Raw genomic sequence first — 21,428 nt, 5'->3', positions numbered from 1 at the left:
ATACTTCACTAACAAAGACACTCTCTTGCTTAGTTGGAAGCTTATTTGGACTATTTAATTGGGAACAGAACACGTTGAGGAAAAAGTACTTTGGTTCAACGAAAAGTTATGGAGATGTGTCCTTAAAAGACTTCCTTATTAGGAAGTAACCATTTCTATGTCATTATCTCAATACTGAGATGGCTTGTGTATCAAAAGAATAGGAAGTGCTTGCATCCTGTAGTTATGTAATAGGGTTTTAAGAAGTTTATATATATATGTAATAATGAATGTGTGTGTGCACATCATCTATATCTGTATATAACATATATGTACCTATAAACACATATTATGTACATGTATATACACAGTACACACTCATATGTATATCTCCCAGTAACACAGACTCTGTAGTCTGATGAGACTTACTTTCTTAAAACTACCACCTTTTCCAAACTCAACCTTTCCATTCCACTCCCATAACTCAACGTTACAGTAAATCATACTCTAAAGGCTTCAATTTTCAATTAAAAAAAATCTGGGCAAACCAAATTAGACGAAGAAACAAAGGCATATTTAGGCTAACATACTGTCTTTCACCTTTCAAAAACAAACAAAAAACCAAAACAGTATTTTAAGACACTATGAAAATTGAACAAGCACTTCTTTATTTTCTTGGAAAGGAGGGGACGGTCCCTCTCTTAGAGAAACGAGTATGAGAGATCTAAACTGGCTTTCGTGTCATGCACTTCGGATAAAAGGTTAGATTAGAGACTCAATAACAGAAAATTCAGACCCAATCCCCCTCCTCCTAGATCCAAAAAACATATGGCATTTACAAATCATTGAAACCTGTAGGTGTTCAAGGTTATTCTCCGAGCTCTTGGAAACGGGAAGATGTGGTGCGGGATGCTCTTGTTCGGAAGGATGTCCCAGCTCGGATGCGGGCCAGAGCGGGGCAGACAGTCGGCTGACTCCCGGGCCCCCATCGCTGGTCCTCCATGGGGTTCCGCAGTCCGGGCTTTGCTCTGTGCTGTGCGCATGCGCACATCCATGTTCGGCCACACGTACCTGGTCACCCTAACTCCCCCAGCGCCGCCCACTCTCCGTCACAAGTTCTCCTTCAGGAGGCCGAGCTTCCGCAGGGCCTCCCGACGGGCCTCCTCCGTGGAGCCCCGGCCCGAGAACTGGACAGTGATGCCCTGGGGTCTGAACCCCACAGCCCGGGGGAGCGAGCCCGACCGCTTCCTGGCGTCCTGGCCGCAGTCCGGCTGCCGGGGTGCAAGTTTGCTGGGGAGGGCCGGGTCCGGACGGAAGGTGACCGTCTTCCCTGTAGAGACAAAGGGCCCGGGATGGCTCTTGAGGATGTCGTGGAGGCTCTGGAAGCCGTTGGCCATCGGCAGGGGCTGTTCCGTCTGCACGCCTCTGGACTGCTGGCCGCCGTGCGCCCCTGCCCGCGCGGGAACAGCCTCCCGGGCCGGGGCCGGCTGGCTCTGCTCCGGGGAGATGCTTCTCCTCTGCTCGGTGGGCTCGCTCCTCTGGGCCCGGTCCTCCGTCTCCCCCACGGAGAGGAAGGAGACCCCATTGATGTTGGCCAGGACCTGGGCTTTGCGCTCCTGCACGTTGACCGCGGCCTTGGAGATGGTCTTATTGAAGTCCTTCCCCGCGCTGTTGGTCACACTGATGTTGCTCGGGAAGCGGTGGATCTTGGGCGCCGGCTGTGCGGCGTGTCTGTGCCACAGCGAGTGGTCTCCGTGTCGAGGGGCCACGGAAGTCAGCGTCCTCCATCCTGCAGGCCTGCCCTCTTTGGACGGGGATGTGGGCGAGAGCCCTTCGTTCCCTGCCAGCTTCTCAGACATCTTCTGGGCGAGGACGAGCGGAGTGGGGACCGAGCGGGCCAGTTTGGGGTGCTCTGCTGGAGTAGGAGGGGGCTCTCTCCCGGGGTGGGCCGGGGCTGCTGCGGGGACAGGGCTGGGAGGCGGCAGGGGCAGGGCCTCGGGACCTGGGGGGTCTGGAGGGGGAGACTTCTCAGCATCCTCTTTCCTGAGGACAGGGGTGTCTTCCTTTCCAACAGCACCAGCCCCTGAAAAGTAGCAAGGATCCTCATAAGCTACCACCATATGCAGAAATAAATGCATTACGTTTCCTTTTCACTGAATTTACAAAGGTCTCAAAGGGATTCAATACCAGTTTCAGCGGTACCTCTTGTAAGCTAAACTCCCTCTACCCTATTCCCTGGACTAGCGAAAGAGAACATAGTATATGATTCTCATAATCACCTGACGAGAAAGAATGAATTAGCAGTGGTGAAAGATGTGCAAGCCAGAAACAGTCAGTAACTGGGAAGCATATGATGAATGCAAGTTTCTAAGGAGCCATCATCCTGAGACATGTAACAGGAGGAAACAACAGCTTACCTTATGGGGGATTTTACAGAGGGGAAATGGAGGCTGGGAAGTTTGTGGTACCCACCAACCCCTCCCTCAGGTCTCTCTAGATGAAGGATAATTGGATGTGTCACTTTCCTCTAGAAACAGAAATGTTTCCTGACAGCCTCCAGTACAGTTTAATACACCAGCCTATGATTCTTTACTATATCCTAACATACGTGATCACAGATCACCTAACACTTTTCTGCACTAGTATTTATACACCCGTGTCTGGTGCAAAATTGGGAGCTATGTATTATATTTATCTTTGTATCCTCAGAATCTCACACAATGCCTGCCACAGAGTGGGCACTTAAAGTTGTTATGAAAACATCATGTTAGAGAACTGATGGGCAAGTGGCTTACTTTCAAAGAAATGTTTTCCTTGGCACAATTATATGATCTGACATTTTTAAGGGATCAGTGGTTCAAATTAATTTTAGGAACTAAACTTCAAAGAAGAAGTGATAAAAAGGGGAAGTTCATATTAAGTCTCTTCTTTGAAGAGATGGCTGCAAACTCAGCCCCATATTTGGAACATATAACCAATAGTACATGAAATTCTGTGTAATACACAGCCTTGTTTACAAAAAATAAAGGGGTGGGGATATATTTTTAGAGGCTTGTGACAAATGGAAGTATTTTGTAGTCAACAGAGCAAAGATATTTTCCATCCTATTTTCCCCTCATCTTTTCCAATCCTTATCCCCTTGTCCACATTTCCAATATCTTTTCCAACCAGGAAAAAAAAAAATTGGAAGAACGTTTTCTCCTTGTCCATGTCCCTCTGGTTCTATCACAGAACTCAAGGGGCAAAAAGCATATCTCTCCTCTGATGCCACCCTGAATCAAGCAAACTTTACAAAGCAGATGCTGAGCTGAATTTTTGTTCTGATCATTTTTGTTTTCCTGAACCAGCTGACTTTTCAGTTCAAACACTCCCACCTTGGAATAGGGGTATAACCTTGCACAAGAATTGAGATTGAACCTCAAAGGCTAAAGTACAAGTCCTTTGTATATTTTCTTTGTAGAATGGGATTGTTTCCTGAAGCCATTTCCAGTTTTCTTTTTTCTTTTATCCATGTACGCAATGTTTGTTTGCCCAATTAGTCTCATTCTTTATTCTCGCCCTTTTGAAATTTCCCTTCCATGTGTTTTCATCCTAATATGCCACGAAAGCACCTATTTAGTTGGACAATCAGACTACCAAGAGGATGCTTCTACCCTACAAAAATCTGATCAGCCCCACGAACTACTATACTGGCTGGAAACACAGAGAACACGACAGAAAGGAGGGGCTCTGTGTCTTGTACCACACGACAAGCCACGTCAGAGGTGGGGGACCTGTTCTCTGGTCCTCACCTGCTGCCTCCGTCACATCCTGAAGGCTCTCGGGTTCCCCGGCTCCAGGGCCCAGCTGCACTAAGTCCACTACGTCCTCTGGCTCGGAGGGACCAGAAGTGCTCTCTTCCAGAGACCGCGGAGAGTGGCACTGAGCATCACCATCACACAGCACCTGTTCCTCAAAGTCGTCTTCCAGGGAATCAATCGTCTCTTCAAAAAACAGGAGGACGTCCTTTTCCTCATGTGTGAGGTACTTCAGGCTCTCATCATCCTGTACAAAAGGTTTGGACATGAGGAATGAAAGCAACAGTGGTTTCACTGAAGGGAAAACACCCCACAACAATGTAGGGATCAATACAGAGCCTGGGGTGGAATTCACGGCATCCTCCAATTTCCCGTCTGGGGAGAGTGCACCATCCAGGCAACCCTGCTGGCGCACCTCTGCCTGTGTGTCCCTCACCATTCGACTTGCATGAGAAAGAAGTTTGTCCAAAAGGTGTAGCAGATTACGGATCTTAGACACTTTTGTTCCTCATGAGTCAATGACAAGAAAGCAATTCTTCAGTACCTCCTTGGAAGAGGTCTTTTCAACTTACTGCTAACAGATGTGCTTGGTTTCCCCGTAATAGCAATGGGGGGATCTTTAGTTAAAGACAGTGGAGTGAACTCACATATTTATCTCCTCTCCCTCCAGAAACCTCACTAAAACAAAAATGGGCTTTATCTGTTTTTAAAGATACATGTCACAAAAACAAATATAGGAAATGAGGTGATAGCAACAACATTTGGGAAGGTAGACAGCAGAAGGACAGGTGGTGACTGACTCAGAGAATCCAAGAAAGGTGAATCTTAGTCAGCAGCTGGGGGTGGGGCCGAAATCAACCTGCTGTGGTGGAGAGCCCTCACGAGGCTCAGCACAGCGTCGGGGAGGTGCTGGGCAGTTCTGGAAGTGTGCCTAAGATGACATTGAAAAGAGCACAACTGGACGAGAGTCTCTTTGAGAAGCAATCAGGTCACCCAGGCAGAAAACTAGATGTTTATTCTTAAAGAAGGTAAAGCCGGGGGGCATCAAGCCAAGTTCATGGTAAAGAACCGTTCTGAAAACTGGGAGTCAGGGAATCACACTGACCCTCTGGACAGAGGATTGGAAGGGTCTTCTCTGGGGAAGTGAATGGTCCAAGAGCTAAGAGGTGGACACCGTGGGCTCCCCAGGGAAACAGCTCAGCAAGATCACTCTACCAGTGAAATCACCGTCAACAAACCCCAGCACAGAATTCTTAATCAGTTTCTTAACATTCTGCTCTTAAGTGTGTTCATATAGCTAATGATCACCGAGCAGCTGAGAAAAACCTTTAACATGAAAGACACATCAAAACAAGATAAGAAGGAAAAAAAGGCAACTTGCAAGAAACAAACTATGCAGAATGGTGAAAATTCCAAAAAGATGATCATGAACATCCTCAGAGGGATCAGAGGAGAGGCTGAAACCATAAACAAGAATCTGATGCTATTTTAAAAAACTAGAAGACAGAAAAGAGCTCTTAGAAATTAAAACTATGACAGAAAAAAATGAAATAGAAACCTAGAGATAAAGTAGAGAAACCGGAAAAGTACAACAAAAAGTCAAAAAAATTTTTTTAAACAGAAAACTAGAGAATACGAGTGGGAGGGCCAACATCTGAATAATGTGTTCCAGAAAGAGGAATGAGGAAAAATAGAGGGGAAGAAATGATCAAAGTAAACAGTAAAATTATTCAAGGAAATGTCCTTAAACAGAAGGATGTGAGTTTCCAGATCAAAGGGTCATGAGAATAACCTGATGAACAGGAATAAAACAGACCTATGCCAAGGCCCATCCATTGAAATTTCAGCCATGGGAGACGAGGCGAGATACTAAAAGCTTTCCAGAGTGGAAAACGGGTCACATAACAAAACATCAGGAGTCAGAACAGCAACAGACTTCTCAGCAGCAGCTTTGGAAGCCAGAAGACGATGTTGTGATTCCTTTAAAATTCCAGATGAATTCAGGACTAGAATTCATACATAATCAAGTTAAAGTTAGAGTAGAATAATGGTGGGTTTTTTTTCAATTAATTAATTAATTAATTTTTGTCTACGTTGGGTCCTCGTTGCTGCTTTCTCTAGTTGTGGCGAGCGGGGCCTACTCTTCGTCGCAGTGCGCGGTCTTCTCGTTACGGTGGTTTCTCTTGTTGTGGAGCACGGGCTCTAGGCGCGTGGGCTTCAGTAGTTTTGATGCACGGGCTCAGTTGCTCTGCGGCATTGGGATCTTCCTGGACCAGGGCTCGAACTTGTGTCCCCTGCATTATTGGCAGGTGGATTCTTAACCACTGCACCACCAGGGAAGTCCCAATAATGGTGTTTTTAAGACACACAAGGTCTAACCAGCAGATCTCCCATGCGTGCCTTTCTCAGGAAGCTACTGCAGGGGAGTGGAGGTAGGGCTGTTCCCCTAGACAAGGGAGGAGCCAAGAAGAAAAACCTGGGAGCCAGAATATAGGAGAGAATGAGAGAAAGCGGAGGGAACCCCAGGATAACAGTGCTGTCCCCAGGATGTCAGCTGTGCAGTGAACAGAGCAAGCCATGGGGCCACACAGAACATGAACAAAGAAAGCAAATAAAACCAAAGCAATTATCAACCACAGGAAAAACTAAAGTTATGAGACAAAGCATGTATCTGTGAGTCAATTCCTCTGTAGCAACACACACCCCCACACCCACAGGTATACTAATTATATCAGTATTTATGGTAGCAAGAAAATGAGAAACCACCTAAAATGTCCAACAATAAAGGTATGGTTGAACAAATCAGGGCACATTCACAGATGGAATATTATACGGCCATTTTAAATGGTGTTTTCAAAAGAATATAGTGTTAAGTGAAAAAAAATGCAGATAAGCAAGAGTTGCCTTGATTTAAATATCAATATATGCATACTTCATATATCCACAAATACAAAAAGTACTGAAAGGATAAAATGTCAATAGTGGGGGAAAATGAAGGTAAATAACAAACAGGAATGAGTTAAAAGTCGTTGCCTCCAGTGAGTCGGAAATGGGGGGAGGGGTACAAGTAAGACTAATGCTTTTTATAAACCTTATAAAAGTATTTGAGTCTCTACGATGAAAATAAATTTTGATAAAACAACAGGAAAAAATATAGTGGAAGCAAAGGTGACTATGAGTTGGTCCACGTGGTATAGAATAATGCACTTCATACCATGATCTGAGAGGTCTTCAAATGCCCACCTGTCCAGGCCCATCACAAGCCTGCAGTGTCCAGAGGTTTAGAGACTTTTCTTTAGTTTCAGGCACAGTATATACTTGTTTGGGGGATGATTAGCACAAGAACACATGCAAATTTCTCAAACTAGCTTGGCCATGTTAGCTGAATCCTGAAGGAAGTCCACTCAGGAAAAGGGGACTGTCCATGGCATGGGTTCAGTAAATAGGAATAACAGAATATTGCTGGGGAGAGATACCTACCGCATGGCTTAGGTAGCAGAACAGAACACTGCTGGGAAGAGAAGCAATATATACCTATATACAACTGCTGGGTCATAAGATACGTGTCTGCTTTGGTAGACATAGCCTAAGAGTTCTCCCAAGCGGCTGGCCCAACACACACTGGTTGGTGCATGGCCCTGCATGTGGTTGCATCTCCTTCTGATATTCAGTACATTCCCAAGAAGACAGCAGTGTTGAGATTGTTTTCCTCATAATACTTAATTGGCTGTTTGGAGATCCTCTTATGAAGTGCCTGTTCAAGTCTTTTGCCTATTTTTCTATCAAGTTGTCTTTAAAGAAATAATTTGTAGGAGTTATTTTATACATACTTGATACAAATCCTTTGTGGGTGTATTTAGTGCAAATAGTTTTTCCTACCCAGTGGCTTGCTTTTTCTCTCTGTTAATGGGGGTCTTCTGGTAACTAGTCCTTAATTTTAGTGTAGTACAATGTATCAGTCTTTTCTTTAGAGCTTTTTGTGTCTATTTAAGACACCACTACCTACTCCATGGTCATGAAGACGTTCACCTGCTTTTATTTATTCTAAAAGCATGGTTGTTTTTAAACTTCCATATTTGTGCTACAATTCATCAGAAAGAACTTTTGTGTATGGTGTGAGGTCACAATTCACTGTTTCCTACACTGATACCCAACTGTTCCAGCAAAACTGCTTGAAAAGACTATCGTTTCGGGACTTCCCTGGTGGCACTGTGGTTAAGAATCTGCCTGTCAATGCAGGGGAGACAGGTTCGAGCCCTGGTCCAGGAAGATCCCACATGCCTCAGAGCAGCTAAGCCTGTGCGCCACAACTACTGAGCCTGCACTCTAGAGCCCACGAAGCACAACTACTGAGCCCACGTGCCACACTACTGAAGCCCACGCGCCTAGAGCCCATGCTCCACAAGAGAAGCCACCGCAATGAGAAGCCTGCACACTGCAACAAAGAGTAGCCCCTGCTCGCCGCAACTAGAGAAAAGCCCGTGTGCAGCAACGAAGACCCAATGCAGCCAAATAAAAAAAATAATAAAAAGAAAAGACTATCGTTTCCCCACTGCAGGTCCCCTTGGTTGTAAATCAGGTGACAGGTCATGAGTCCATCTGTTTCTAGATTCTCTTTTCTGTTCATTTGTCTACTTGTCTGTTTGTACAATGATAAAACACTGTTTTAATTATAACATTATAGTGTGTCCCGAGTTTGAAGCCCTCCTGTTTTGCTGTTCTTTAAGTCTGTGCTGGCCCTTTTTATTTCCAGTATCAGCTGGTCAGTTTCCATATACACATAAATATACACACACACCCATGCTGGGATTTTGATTGGACTTCATGGAAGTTCTTCAAATTGAGTAGAACTGATGCCTCACAATATTTTTTCTATCCGTATGGTATACCTATTTAGATTAGTGGCTCTTGAAGTGTGGTCCTTCACCCAGCAGTGGCAGCAGCACCCATGAACTTGTTAGAAATACAAATTCTTGGGCCCCATCTCAGATCTACTGAATCAGAAACTTTAAGGGATTGGGCCTTCAATCTCTTTCAACAGACCCTCTGGGTAATACTGATGAACTAACATTTGATATGCTTTGATCCGGTTCTTTATTTTCTCTCAATAATATCTTGTAATTTCCAGTGTAGAGATTTTACAGATTTTGTTATCTCTCCTCTTAGGTATTTGATGTTTTGCGATGCTATTAGAAATGGCATCACTTTGAACATTTTCTAAATGTTTCTGGTCTATAGAAATACAAGATATACTGATCTTGAAATAAGCAAATTTAACAAATTTGCTGCACAGTACTAACAGTTTATCTGTAGGTGCTTTTCAGTTTTCTACATAAACAGTGGTGTCTATAAATGAGAGGTTTTTATTTCCTCCTTTCCATTCCTCATGCCTTTCATTTTCTTCATTCTGCCTTATCGTACCACCAGGGTCCTCCAGTTAGCTGAACAGAAGTGGCATCTTCATCTTGTTCCCAATGTTGGGGAGAAAGCTTTCAATATTCCACCATTAAGTACAATGTTTGCTGTAGGTTTTTAAAAGATGATCTTCATCAGATTAAGAAAGCTGTCTTCTATTCCTAGTTTGCTAAGTGTGTTTGTCTTTAAAATAATGAATGGGTTTTGAACTCTGTCAAAGGCTTTTTCTTCATTTATTGCAGTGGTTCTCAGCTGGGGATGATTTTACCCTCCCTGGGGCATTTGGCAATGTCTGGAGACAATTTTAGTTGTCACAATTTTCTCATTTATTCTGTTAATGTACTGAAGTATTGATTTTCAACTATTAAACCAACCTTACATTCTTCTTTGGACTTACATTCTTCGAATAAGTCCAACTTGGTTGTGATGTTATTAGCCTTTTTATACAACACTGAATCTGATTTGCTAACATTTTGTTTAGAATTTTTGCATATATATCCACAAGACAGATTATAATTTTCCTTTCATTATAATCAGATTTTGTATGGATTTCCGTTTTTAAGTTTGAACTTAGGAAACAGTGTGCCCTTAGATTTTAGTTAATGGCATATCTTTCTGTTCCACTTCTTTTGAGATTGGGTGGGGCTGTGGGGGGGAACAGAGTGATTTTAAGGAAAAATTGTCTCCAGTTCAAATTGTAACAGTTTTGTATTAACTAGATCTCTGTAAGTTTATCAGTTTACATATCTAGCAGTTGTGTAGCCCTTAAGAACTTCAATTTTTCCCTCTAATAAGAGGATCCATGTGAAGGCACATTAGAAGAGTAGCAGGATACTACAGGGGAAAATGGGCACCAGGCGTTCCTTATTTAATACTTTTTATTGAGCACTGAACCAAAGAAGAGAGGAATAGGTTTTAACAAAAGAACCAGGGTTAAAATCTTATAAGTCCTTCATGTCTACAGAATATATGACTAATGGGTTTACACTTAATTCTGAGAACTCCAGGGTCTGGCCCTACCTACCTTTTAAATTTATGTATTTACTTACTTACTTTTGGCTGTGTTGGGTCCTCGTTGCTGCGCACAGGCTTTCTCTAGTTGCGGCGAGCGGGGGCCACCCTACTTACCTTTTAAATGTCACTCCTACTCCTCTCCCCTTTATACTCTATAGCAGGGCTGGTAAACTTTTTCTGTAAAGGGCCAGATAGTAAACATTTGGGGCTTTGCAGTCTTAATGGTGGCAACTATTCAACTCTGTCAATGCAGTGTGAAAGTTACAGGTGATATGTAAATGAATGAGCTTATTAGCTTTGTTACAATAAAACTTTATTTACAAAAACAGGCGGGGGGCCACATTTAGTCCACAGAGTGGGGTTTGCTAATTCTTGCCCTATAATCAAATCAAATCACTTGCTATTTCCTAGACCTGTTTCTCTGTCAGCAATGCCCATGACTGGACAGCCACATCTCAGCTGTCCTTCCTGGTCCAATTTAAATGTCACCACACCTCCAGCCTACCCCCATAGCACCCACTGAATCATGCATTCAAATATCTGAGCATCTAGTAAGCATCGGGCAATGTATATACGAGGGTGTAAATAATGTTCTTGCTGTCTGGTTTAGTTCATCTAATGAGGGCTTCAGACAAGAAAGTAGACAAAGTGGCTATAACAAGGTGACTATGGCGAGTTAGGGAAACATAGTATGGGTGTCAATTCACACTTTTGGGACAGGGGTTCCGATATGCAAAAACTCTGGAGGTGAAATGATTGTCAATAATCTGAAAGAAGTGGGCGAGAGTTCAACAAAAAGGGACCAGGAGTAGTTAGATACGTATTTTGGAGAGATCACATTGGCAATAGTGTGGAAAATAGGAAACAGTATGGACAACTGAATATGGAAACAATTTAGACAAAAGTTAAAAGTCACCTAAAGTAGAGCCATGGTGATGGGAACAGAGAGAAGCAGATGAGTTGAGGGTTATTTAACAGGAAGAATCGACTCTTCGTATAAAATTCTATTTTTTACTGTAGTTGCTCATCACCTATGCATTTCACCTTTGCTGGACTTTATATGTAGAGGAAAGAGCCACGTCTGAGGCGTCTGTGAACTCTGCACAGAGCTGAGAGTTTGTCTCGTGTCCAGGATGCAGTCACTGTGACCGCAGTGTCAGCTGCCTCCTCACCATGTAGGTCTGTCTTGGCCCTCTGGCCACCAGCACACGAAACTTTCATAAAAGATCCAGCGATGCTACTCGTCTTGTGATTTTTCTAGACTTATTGCGGGTTGGCAGGTGGCACAGAGCATCCTGCCTCCTCTTTCCTCCTCTTTCCTCTTAATCTAGCCTGAGTCTTGCTAGATTACCCCACGCCCATCATTCAGCACACACCACACCAACCCTGCTCCTCCCAGAGTCACCCTAAGACGTTTCGCATTTTTCTTCTCTCCATGCAGAGAAGTTCAGCTTGGTGATTCAACCACCACCACGACAAAAAACCCTGCAAGTCTAAAATGAATAGGGCTCTTAGCATGACAAAGACCCCTCCAGTTAATAATTACAACCACCATGGATGTTGTTAGGGTGACGTGATAACGGTAACAATGGGAACCAAAAAAGTCTTAGCCCCAACTATTTGTTGAATTAAACGTCTTGGGGAAATAAATTAATGCTCTCTACCCTTTTCCTCCTACTTTGACCTTCCCAACTCAGTGTTTCAATAGGGTTATTCCCAAGATTTTAGATAATCTATTGATACTTTGGCTGGGTGTAATGATTTCTCTTTGGTTAGACAGACAGTAGAATTAAATAGGCAACTGACCTGTAACACGCCGTCAGCTTAAGACACACTCCCATTTCCCAATTAAGTGAGCGGCAAAAGTGAGAATGGGGTATATAAACCCCGCACGTCCAATCCAACCTCAAAGCAAGGAGTCCCAACATAATATTTCATTTGGAAAATAAGCTTAGAAAGGGAAGCTCCTATTCAACCATTTTATGTTGTGTGACAAACTACAGGACTCACGGGCTGACAGATGCAACGCGGAGATCAATCAGTCCAGCTCCCTCACCTGAAGGTGTGAAAACCGGGTGCAGAGGCAATGTAATGACTTTCCAAGGGTCGCACAACTATTTTGTAGAGCAGCCAAGGCCAGAACCAGTTCTCTGCTTGCTTTCTGTTCTGTTCTACTTATTTCCCTTTCTTTTTATAAATTTATTTATTTATTTTTGGCTGCATTGGGTCTTCATTGCTGTGCGTGGGCTTTCTCTAGTTGCGGCGAGCGGGGGCTTCCACCCTTCGTTGCGGTGCGTGGGCTTCTCACTGCGGTGGCTCCTCTTGTCGTGGAGCACGGGCTCTAGGCACGCGGGCTTCAGTAGTTGTGGCACGCAGGCTCTAGACCACAGGCTCAGTAGTTGTGGTGCACAGGCTCAGTTGCTCCGCGGCATGAGGGATCTTCCCAGACAAGGGCTTGAACCCGTGTCCCCTGCATTGGCCAACGGATTCTTAACTACTGCTCCACCAGGGACATCCCCATAAGTCAGTTTTAACCAGGCTGGTCAGCGATCAGAGCCCCAGGTCCTGGCAGACTCAGATTCTTGCGTCATCAACTATCCAAGGTGTCTCTCGAGCGTTAGAGGCTGGAGGACAGGCTGGGTGACTTGTTCGTGATCAGCCTGGCCTTGAGTCTTGACCTAAGGGGCAGGGCTAACCACGCCGTGGACTCTGTTGCCTAATTCCCCAAACAAGAAGCTGCCCTCCAAATGAACCCGGACTCTGCCTGTACCTAGGAGAGGAAAGGAAGCAGAAACAGAGAAAAGCTGCAGTGCCAAGGGCTGGTGAGCCAGGAATTCAGGGCCAGAAAAGGGGCACGTGGCCCTTGGCTGAGAGAGTTCTGTCTACACCTCTATTCCCAGGAGATGCTGCTGCTGCCTCTCTCAGGCAGGGACGTTAAAGAGGAAGACGTGGGCCTCGGGGAAGAGGCAGAGCCTGAAGGGCAAGGCAGCGAGCGCAGGCACATCTATGGAGCCAGGAAGCAGATGAGAGGTTGCCCAGGGCCTAGGGCAGTTGGAGGGAAGCGGGGAGTGACTGCTAGTGGGCACAGGTTTCTTTTGGGTGATAAAGATATTCTAAATTTGGTTGTGATGATGGCTGCACATCTCTGTGAATCTACTAAAAACCACTGAATGGCATACTGTAATGGGTGAGCCACAGGGTATGTGAATTACATCTCAATAACGCTGTTACAATACATTTAAGAAAAAAAAGCAAGGCAGTGGCCCAGTGGCCCCATGTGAGGAGGGAAGAGAGCTGGCACCGTGGCCGGGGTGGCCCCTGCTTGACCACTGGTGCTATTGGATGAGAGAATTGCTAACTCAGTTCCCAAAGAACTAAGCAGAGAGGAAATGAGGATAAGAAAACATAGCAGCTTTCTTGGAAAGGGGTGAATGGAAGAGAACGAACATTTGTCCCTATTATTTGCAAGGTAGCAGGCTGACAGCAGAAAAAAATTTTTTTAATTCCTTTCTATCAATGAAGTTTTTAATGAGCCAATTTGGGATGTGGAATAAAGGGAAGTTCTTTAAGGCTACAAATCTCCTGATGCTAAAAGAACTGTCTAGAAAACCATCCCTCACCTGTGCTACCCCACCTACCATGCTGACTGCAGGGGATGTCTACAAGCCTCTCAGGGAAACACTGTTTTGCTTCAAGAACTTGGGAGTACATACATTTCTACCCTAATCTATGTATTATGATGGTGAAGAAATAATTTCTAATGTATTCAAACCAGAAAATTCAAAACGCCAAATCTACTGCCGTAACTGGAATGCACACTGAACAGGTCTCCCGTGAGGAGGAGGACAGAGTCCCAGACTGGGGCCATCTATCCTCTCCTGCAAAGATGACAGCAAAATTGTCCCTCTAGTCCCAGTGGAGCTCTGAGAGGAACATGGTCCTGGCTGGGTGACCAACTCTTAAAACAAATGCGACCAGCAGTGATAAAAGTCAGTGATCCTAGACATACCTATGGGAGTACAAATGTGTGACAGGAGATTAGTTTTTAGGCAAATGGCAGAGAGGAAAAAACCTTTGTTTGTTTGGCTGAACAAAACAGTCGAGAAGGCTTAAAACACTCACACTAAAATAACCCCCACCTAAAAAAGCCACTGAATTAATTCAGTTCTTAGGCTTTTTTTCCTTTTGTTTTGCTTTTCTTTTAAACAAAGAAATTGGATTTGACAGCAGATTAAGACAACAGTGGTAACTCCTTGTGAAGGAGGAAAAAAAAAAAGAACCAGCAGAACTTATCTGTATCTTCAACGAAAAATAAAAAGAAAGAAAGAAATAAAAAAAAATTTTTTTAATAAATTTATTTTATTTATTTATTTTTGGCTGTGTTACGTCTTCGTTGCTGCTCACGGGCTTTCTCTAATTGTGGCAAGCAGGGGCTACTCTTCGTTGCAGTGCACGGGCTTCTCATTGTGGTGGCCTTTCTTGTTGTGGAGCACGGGCTCCAGGCACACGGGCTTCAGTAGTTGCAGCATGCAGGCTCAGTAGTTGTGGCTCGTGGGCTCAGTAGTTGTGGCTCACGGCTCTAGAGCACAGGCTCAGTAGTTGTGGTGCATGGGCTTAGTTGCTCCGTGACATGTGGGATCTTCCCGGACCAGGGCTCGAACCCGTGTCCCCTGCATTGGCAGGCGGATTCTCAACAACTGTGCCACCAGGGAAGCCCAGAAAGAAAATTTAAGAAAGATTATGATGGCTAAAATAATTTCTTGAGATGATCAAGATGTCTTAACCCCCAACTCTCCCAGGTAGGCGGCCTTGGGTATTTGTTCAGGCAGAATGTGAGTTGATGGTCACATTCTCTTTCTACAAACACCGAAATGATCTCCCTGACACTTGAGCAAGGCTTTATTGACTTAAAAGCCCAAGGTGATGAGAGACGCCCCCCATGAGCTGAAACACAACGTAGGGGCAGTGAGAAGAAAAGAGGAATCAGTGTCTTCTGTGCTTCCGACCCCCCTGTGAATGCCACGCTTTACTTTGGCAACCTCATAAGAAAGACCATAAGTGCATGTGGCCTTTCCCACGGTTTCATTACAAGGGCTTAATTAGGGTTATTTCTAACTAGTCCCTGTTGTAATTTTTCACTATGGTTAACATAAACCTCTACTTGTGGCCGGAAAGAGACACAGACAAGCCCGCGGGGGATGAGATATGCGAGCAGTTTTGATTACAGATGGAAAGAATCGTGGCTTTGAAGGACAACGCTGGGCTCCCTGGCTGCCTTAAACTTCCCTGAACTGTTAACGTCATAAAGCGGTCCCGACTGAGAGGGAAATGCCTTAAGCGCGTGGCGTCGTGCTTGTCACACGTCCCAGAGTTCCGCGTGGCTGTCGTGTCACTAAACTGTGAGTTCCTGAAAAGATTAAAACCGAGTTTTATTCCATCACCTATCCAATCTGGTATGTGGGAGGCATTTACTGCATGTTTACTGAATTGAACTCTCCTCAAAGCAGTTTAGCTTTGTTTTAAAATAGCTGCTCTGTCCAGGAAGTTTTGGGTTCAATCTGGGGAAGGAGCCAGAGCTGAAAGGACAATGTGGTTACTACTGACCAGTCTGCTTCTCCTTCCCACGCCTCTGTTCTGTGTCTTCTCCTTGAAACTGTCTGGCGACAAGCATGTCAGAGTCCTAGTGTCCTGCTTAGACTTCAGGCGGAGCCAGACATGGAGACAGCTTCGCCCCCGCTTGCTTTACCTTCTTCCACGACCGACGGGTGAGGCCAAACGACCTCAGAGGCTTTGGAGAAGGAAGGGGTGATCAGGAGCTGACGACCGCTGTCTGATCACAGGCTTATTATGTGACTTGAGGGCTATAAGATTTGTCTGCTGAGGGACCAGGCAGGGTTTCAAGACAGTTCACTGAATATCAAATCTCCAAAAACAATGAATTTGGATCATTGGTTTTGCCCAAGTTAGAGACAAAAATGAATAGGAAGTATGCTTGGGGACTTGGGCTGTTTCCAATCCACCTTCAAAGTGGCACACACATTATGAAATTCCTTAATTCCTGTGGGTATTAAGAGCATCCCCTCTTTTCAGCTAGTTAAATCATATTCTTCTCTGGAGGAAGCTTCAGGGTGTCTGCCGGGCAGAGCAGGCTTCAGACCATGTGCATAAGAAGAACCTAAGGATCCTGGCATGAGGCAGTACTGGTCCCTGGAAGTGCACCCCGGATGTTTGATGAGATGTGTGTCTGAGATATTGGCCTTAAGAGCTTAAGAATATGTCACCTGATACCCAAAGCTTCCTTTGTCCCCTTAAAGAGCTATCATTTATGAATGTCTCTAAATCCTTCCTGAACCTTTTATTTTGAATCCCCATCACCTCTCGAGGTGGTAAGTTCCAGAACTACACTACCAACTGTACTGTACTGAAGGTGTCCTTCTTACAGTTCAAAGGAAAAAGAGACCCTCTTAGTCAAGTATACAAGGATTTGGCCAGTTTGCTCTTTTTAAAAAAAATTTATTTATTTATTTATTTATGGCTGTGTTGGGTCTTCATTGCTGCGTGTGGGCTTTCTCTAGTTGCGGTGAGCGGGGGCTACTCTTCGTCGCAGCTTCTTATTGCGGTGGCGTCTCTTGTTGCGGAGCACGGGCTCTAGGCACGCAGGCTCAGTAGTTGCGGCATGTGGGCTCAGTAGTTGTGGTGTGTGGACTCAGTAGCTGTGGCTCACGGGCTCTAGAGCACAGGCTCAGTAGTTGTGGCGCACAGGCTTAGTTGCTCTGCAGCATGTGGATCTTCCCGGACCAGGGATCGAACCCATGTCCCCTACATTGGCAGGCGGATTCTTAACCACTGCACCACCAGGGAAGTCCTGGCCGTTTATTCTAGTTCTAGCTATACATTTTGCTAGAAAATGTTCAGAGGAAGAATTCCTTACAAGAAAAACAATACACGTACACAACCACAACTAGCCTCTTGAGCGATAAAAAGTTCACATACTTCATCCTCCTAGAACAGCCTGGGTCATGACGGCGGCCATGTGGATAGCCACAACAATCCTACCTAAGCAGCTATTTTAATTTTTAACTTGTACTGCCTCAGGAGAAAGGTTTCTAAAAAGCAAAGATCTGTCATCTTCCAGGCCACACTTCAACTAGTGTTTAAAAACTTTACAATACTCTCATTTAACTTTAGGCATTAATGTTTTACCTTCTTTTTAAAAATAACCGTTGCTTAAAAGAAATACACACTTCTATAAATTGGAACTATCTTTTATGTAAAGAGCCCTCCAAGGGGTGCATTTAATCCCATACAATCTGGAGGCCTAAAAACACTGTCACTGACAAACCTTTTATGAGGTCAGGGAATAAAGAACAGGGAGTAGGGAAAATACTACAGTTGACTGTCGTTCTTTAGAGACAAGTCATAAAAAGACTGAGGATTTAGAATAAAAACATATAGACCCTCCCCAAATTTAGACTCCCTTCTGGTCAAAGAAAGAAATTCAGAAGGCCACTGATAAGAGATGGATAGATGGGAAAGCATAGATCCAAACAGGATGACGGGGCAGGATGGAGTGGAGTTATTCTCCACCTGGGGCTAACAGGGCACTCACAGGAGCTTGTACCAGTAATTAGGAAGCACTGATTAGATGCTGGGCCTTTCATCTCTACGGAGAACCCTTGAGAAAGAATTATTATCCCACTCCCCACCCCCCTTTTAAACTAATGAAGAAAATAACTAATGAAGAAAGTGATTAAGTTACTTTTCCCAGGTTCCAGAGGGAGGCACATGTGAATTTGAACGTGGGCATGTCTCCAGTATCCTGTGTTTATTACTATCCTGAGCCAATTTTCAGGATACCGATTAGTATCAATAAATAAAGCAACTTGCAAAATGCATACGGATTTCTGGGAGGACTTAAGGGAAATTATAAACATCTTGGGGAACGTCCTTCTGATCTGTACTCGACTCCACTGTGGAACCCGCTTAGCGCAGCACTAAGGCTCCCGAAGCCCTTCCAGCACAGGCGGCTCACAGGCATAACGCTGTGCTCACCTCGCCCGTCTTGACCTCCTGAGATTTACAAACGTAAGAGATTTATAGTCTTTTCTGTCTTTGAACCTAAAGATAATTCTCATATCTTACCAAAAAATACGTCCGTGATAAAAAGTTTTATAATAAACCATTTCTCCTTGTGACTCCGGAGCTGAAACTTAGTAGACCTCCTTTCAAAGAAGAGCTTTTGCCTCTGAAGATGAATTCCTGGGTCTGACATCCTGACAAAGAGTCAAAATGATGCCTATTCTCCAAATCTGCCAGGTGATGGAATGGACACCCCACCTGCCTAGACAGACACTCTGTGAAGAGCTGTATTTGTAGGGTGGTCTCTTGTAAACTCCCCGAATTCATTTCACAGTCTTGCTTCTTCTAGTTCAGACATCTTATAGCTGCTCTGGTGCCTTCGGTCCCTCTAAAAGGCTCTGTTCCTTTTCTCCTACACCTTCGTGGTAGGGAGTGTGATGCGCCCCCCAGGTCACCCTGGGGATGAAGGACCTGGTCCCCCATCTGTTGGGAATGCTGCTGGCAGGCGGCCCTCAGCTGTCAGTCCCCTTTGGGGACTGTCTCCAACTGAAAGGAACTGTCTTGTCAAGGTCGTGCCTCCCTCCAGGGATGTCCTCATCCCAGGGCTGATGGCAGAGTGGGTATCCAGGCTCCACTCTCGGCCCAGCAGCGCCAGGGCCTCCTGAGGAACAGCTAAGGCCTCTGTTGGGTCTGCCTCACAGCCCAGCTTCTCTCTCTGCCCAAACCCTGCTTCCTTTTCCTTCCAGATGTTGAGCCCAGGAACAACCCTAATAAGCCTCCTGTGCTGTAACGTTGTCCATCTCAGAGTCTGCTGCCTGGGAAGCAAATCTGCAGCCAATTCTGTCAGGGTGAACCACAGCCACCAGACTGCAAGCTCTGCCTCTGTCCTCACCTCCGAGAACAGTGCTTCAGTATTTGAGCAAAGGGATAAATCACCTACATAGAACAGACGGAATGCAGTCCTCCATGGACGGGTTTGCCGAGCTCAATCAAGTCCTTTCTGTCTTTGGAGTATGAGTTTGACCCACCGCAGAGGATGTGGTGAGGGTGGGTATAAGTTGGTGCATGTGAAGAACGGACCCTATATGACTACAGTGGAGATAGAAAAGTAGCGACTTTCCTGCCCAGAATTCAGCGCACGTGACACACCTGGGGTTATGGACTCTCCCAGGAAGAGACAGAGAACAGGTATTGCTTCAGCTTTCTATCAAAAGAGGCCATGGTACAAAGGATGTTAAGAGATTTGCCTCAAGTTCAATAAGAAAATGAAAGTGAAAGGCAAGAAAATAATTCGAGCACAGACTCATAACGCACTATACCCGTTTCCTCAGAGACCGAGGTCATCTGACGACCATTCTCGACTTTATTCCCGCCCCCCCCCACACACAGGGCAGCCCTTTAGACTATGGTTCCTAAGTTATCCACGCCATGTTTTAGAAATACCCTCTACATCAGAGCAGAGCTGCTTCCTAACTGTGCTTTGGAGAACAGACTCCACTAATGACTGGAGTATTAATCTGTATGTCTTTCTACCTATTCTTTTAACATATTCTTTAAATACAGTTTTTAAATTAAAAAATTAGTCCCAAATTCTCTATTCTTAAGGATTTATAGATTCTCAGATATTCAGAGAGTAATTTGTAATATATTTTTCCTTTGGCGAATCAAATAATATTTGTTACATACTTACCATGGTGATTGAAAAAAAGAAAATATGCAAGTAGGAGCCTATAAAATTCTATTGTTACTATTAACTGCCCTCTGTACACTTCTTTCTTATGTTCAGCATAGCTGGGGTTAATTTTACGGATTGGTGTATCTTTAGAAAATTTGTGCTCCCATTGAAGATGGGCTGAGATGAACAATGGACCATTTTTATTGAGATCCAAGGTGGACTCTCTCCTGTCCTTCCCTCTATGAATATGAAGGTCTCCATCCTGGAAGGTGAATACCCTGAGGGGTGGGGAGGGCCAAAAGATCTTCTCTTAACTTTACAGACTTTTTGTGAAAGTTCCCAAAGCTTGTTGACACTTACGTAAAGGTCTGGACGCCGAGAGAAAGGGATAGGAAAGCATTTATATTTGCAAAGGACTTAAACATCTGTTTTAAAGTGAATTTGATGTTATCCTGTGAGGTGTTTCCCTTCTTCCAGTCATTGGACCTGAAAGGCAGGCGCCCTGGCCTGGGCTGGTGGCCACCTTCAGGCACGGCGTGCTCTGGGTCGTAGCAGCCAAGTTATCACGGCTCTGGATTTTGTGCAAAACTCAATACGATTCACACTGAAATGCCGCTTCAGAGAGCGAGTATTCCAAGACGTCAAGCTAGTTACCCCAAAAGGATGTTGTAAGATACTCCTGATAGGGGGGCGAAATCAGCCAACATTCAAGCACACAGAGCACCGGAGAAACAGGGACTCACCCGAGTGAGACTTCTGGAACGAGAGCTGCTGGCTCGACTCTCCAGACTGCCCCCTCTGCTCAGGCCACTGAGCCTGCAGCCGGGCAACAAGTCAGGGTCCATCTCCCAAGAGTCTGACTTCTGGTGATGGACAGGCATCCCCACAGTAACCCCGGCCGCTGGCTCAATCACAGGAAGTGGGGAAGGGGCCGGTGTCCCATGCCCAAGTAGTGGGTCACCTCTGGAGGAGTAAGCACAAGGTGACAAGGGTTAGTGAGCTCAGACAGCGAAGGCCTCATTCCCCCAGGACGAACAGGCGTCACGAGATACAGTCGGCTGGTCCACAGCCTCGACCGTTAGGACTAAGGTGATCAGGACCCCCGAAGTCAACTTGTTTGGTGATGCTCATTTCCATTTCTCCTCTATCTCCTTCTCCATTATGAAGACGTAAGAATTATTTTTATTTTATTTTTTATTGAAGTAGAGTTGATTTACAATGTTGTGTTAAGTTCTGCTGTACAAGCAAAGTGATTCAGTTATACATACATATATATTTCATTTTATATTCATTTCCATTATGGTCTATCACAGGATATTGAATATATCAATATTTCCCCGTGCTGTACAGTAGGACCTTGTTTATCCCTCCTATATATAATAGTTGCCATCTGCTAACCCCAAGCTCCCAGTCCATCCCTCCCCCACCCTTCTCCTCCTTGGCAACCACAAGTCTGTTCTCTACGTCTG

At 44.9% G+C, this 21,428-nt stretch overlaps 1 protein-coding gene across 2 annotated transcripts; it reads right to left on the bottom strand.

The window, feature by feature from the left end:
- Positions 1 to 624: 624 nt before the first annotated feature.
- On the bottom strand, positions 625 to 21,171 carry PROSER2 (proline and serine rich 2). Of its 2 annotated transcripts, XM_027121614.1 has the most exons (3): positions 20,703 to 21,171; positions 3,771 to 4,023; positions 625 to 2,062 (listed from the first exon to the last, which is right to left on the bottom strand). In XM_027121614.1, the coding sequence occupies exons 1-3, from the start codon at positions 20,838 to 20,840 to the stop codon at positions 1,089 to 1,091; spliced, it is 1,365 nt and encodes a 454-aa protein (XP_026977415.1). In that variant the 5' UTR covers positions 20,841 to 21,171; the 3' UTR covers positions 625 to 1,088. The 2 variants fall into 2 exon arrangements, with proteins under 2 accessions (XP_026977415.1, XP_026977414.1); XM_027121613.1 differs by lacking the exon at positions 20,703 to 21,171 and having other exon boundaries at positions 3,771 to 5,252.
- Positions 21,172 to 21,428: the final 257 nt, after the last annotated feature.

This window comes from Aethalodelphis obliquidens, unplaced genomic scaffold (genome assembly GCF_003676395.1).
Source record: "Aethalodelphis obliquidens isolate GAN/ISIS:26980383/991018 unplaced genomic scaffold, ASM367639v1 scaffold23, whole genome shotgun sequence".
Lineage (NCBI taxonomy): Eukaryota > Metazoa > Chordata > Mammalia > Artiodactyla > Delphinidae > Aethalodelphis > Aethalodelphis obliquidens.
Note: the sequence above shows the minus strand (reverse complement) of the source record. Positions and strands in the feature narration are given on the sequence as shown.

Coding starts and splice junctions, on each gene's coding strand:
- PROSER2 (XM_027121613.1), bottom strand. CDS start 4,215: ATGGTGAGGGACACACAGGCAGAGGTGCGCCAGCAGGGTTGCCTGGAT. Junction 2,063..3,770: donor GGATGTGACGGAGGCAGCAG/GTGAGGACCAGA, acceptor GCTACTTTTCAG/GGGCTGGTGCTGTTGGAAAG.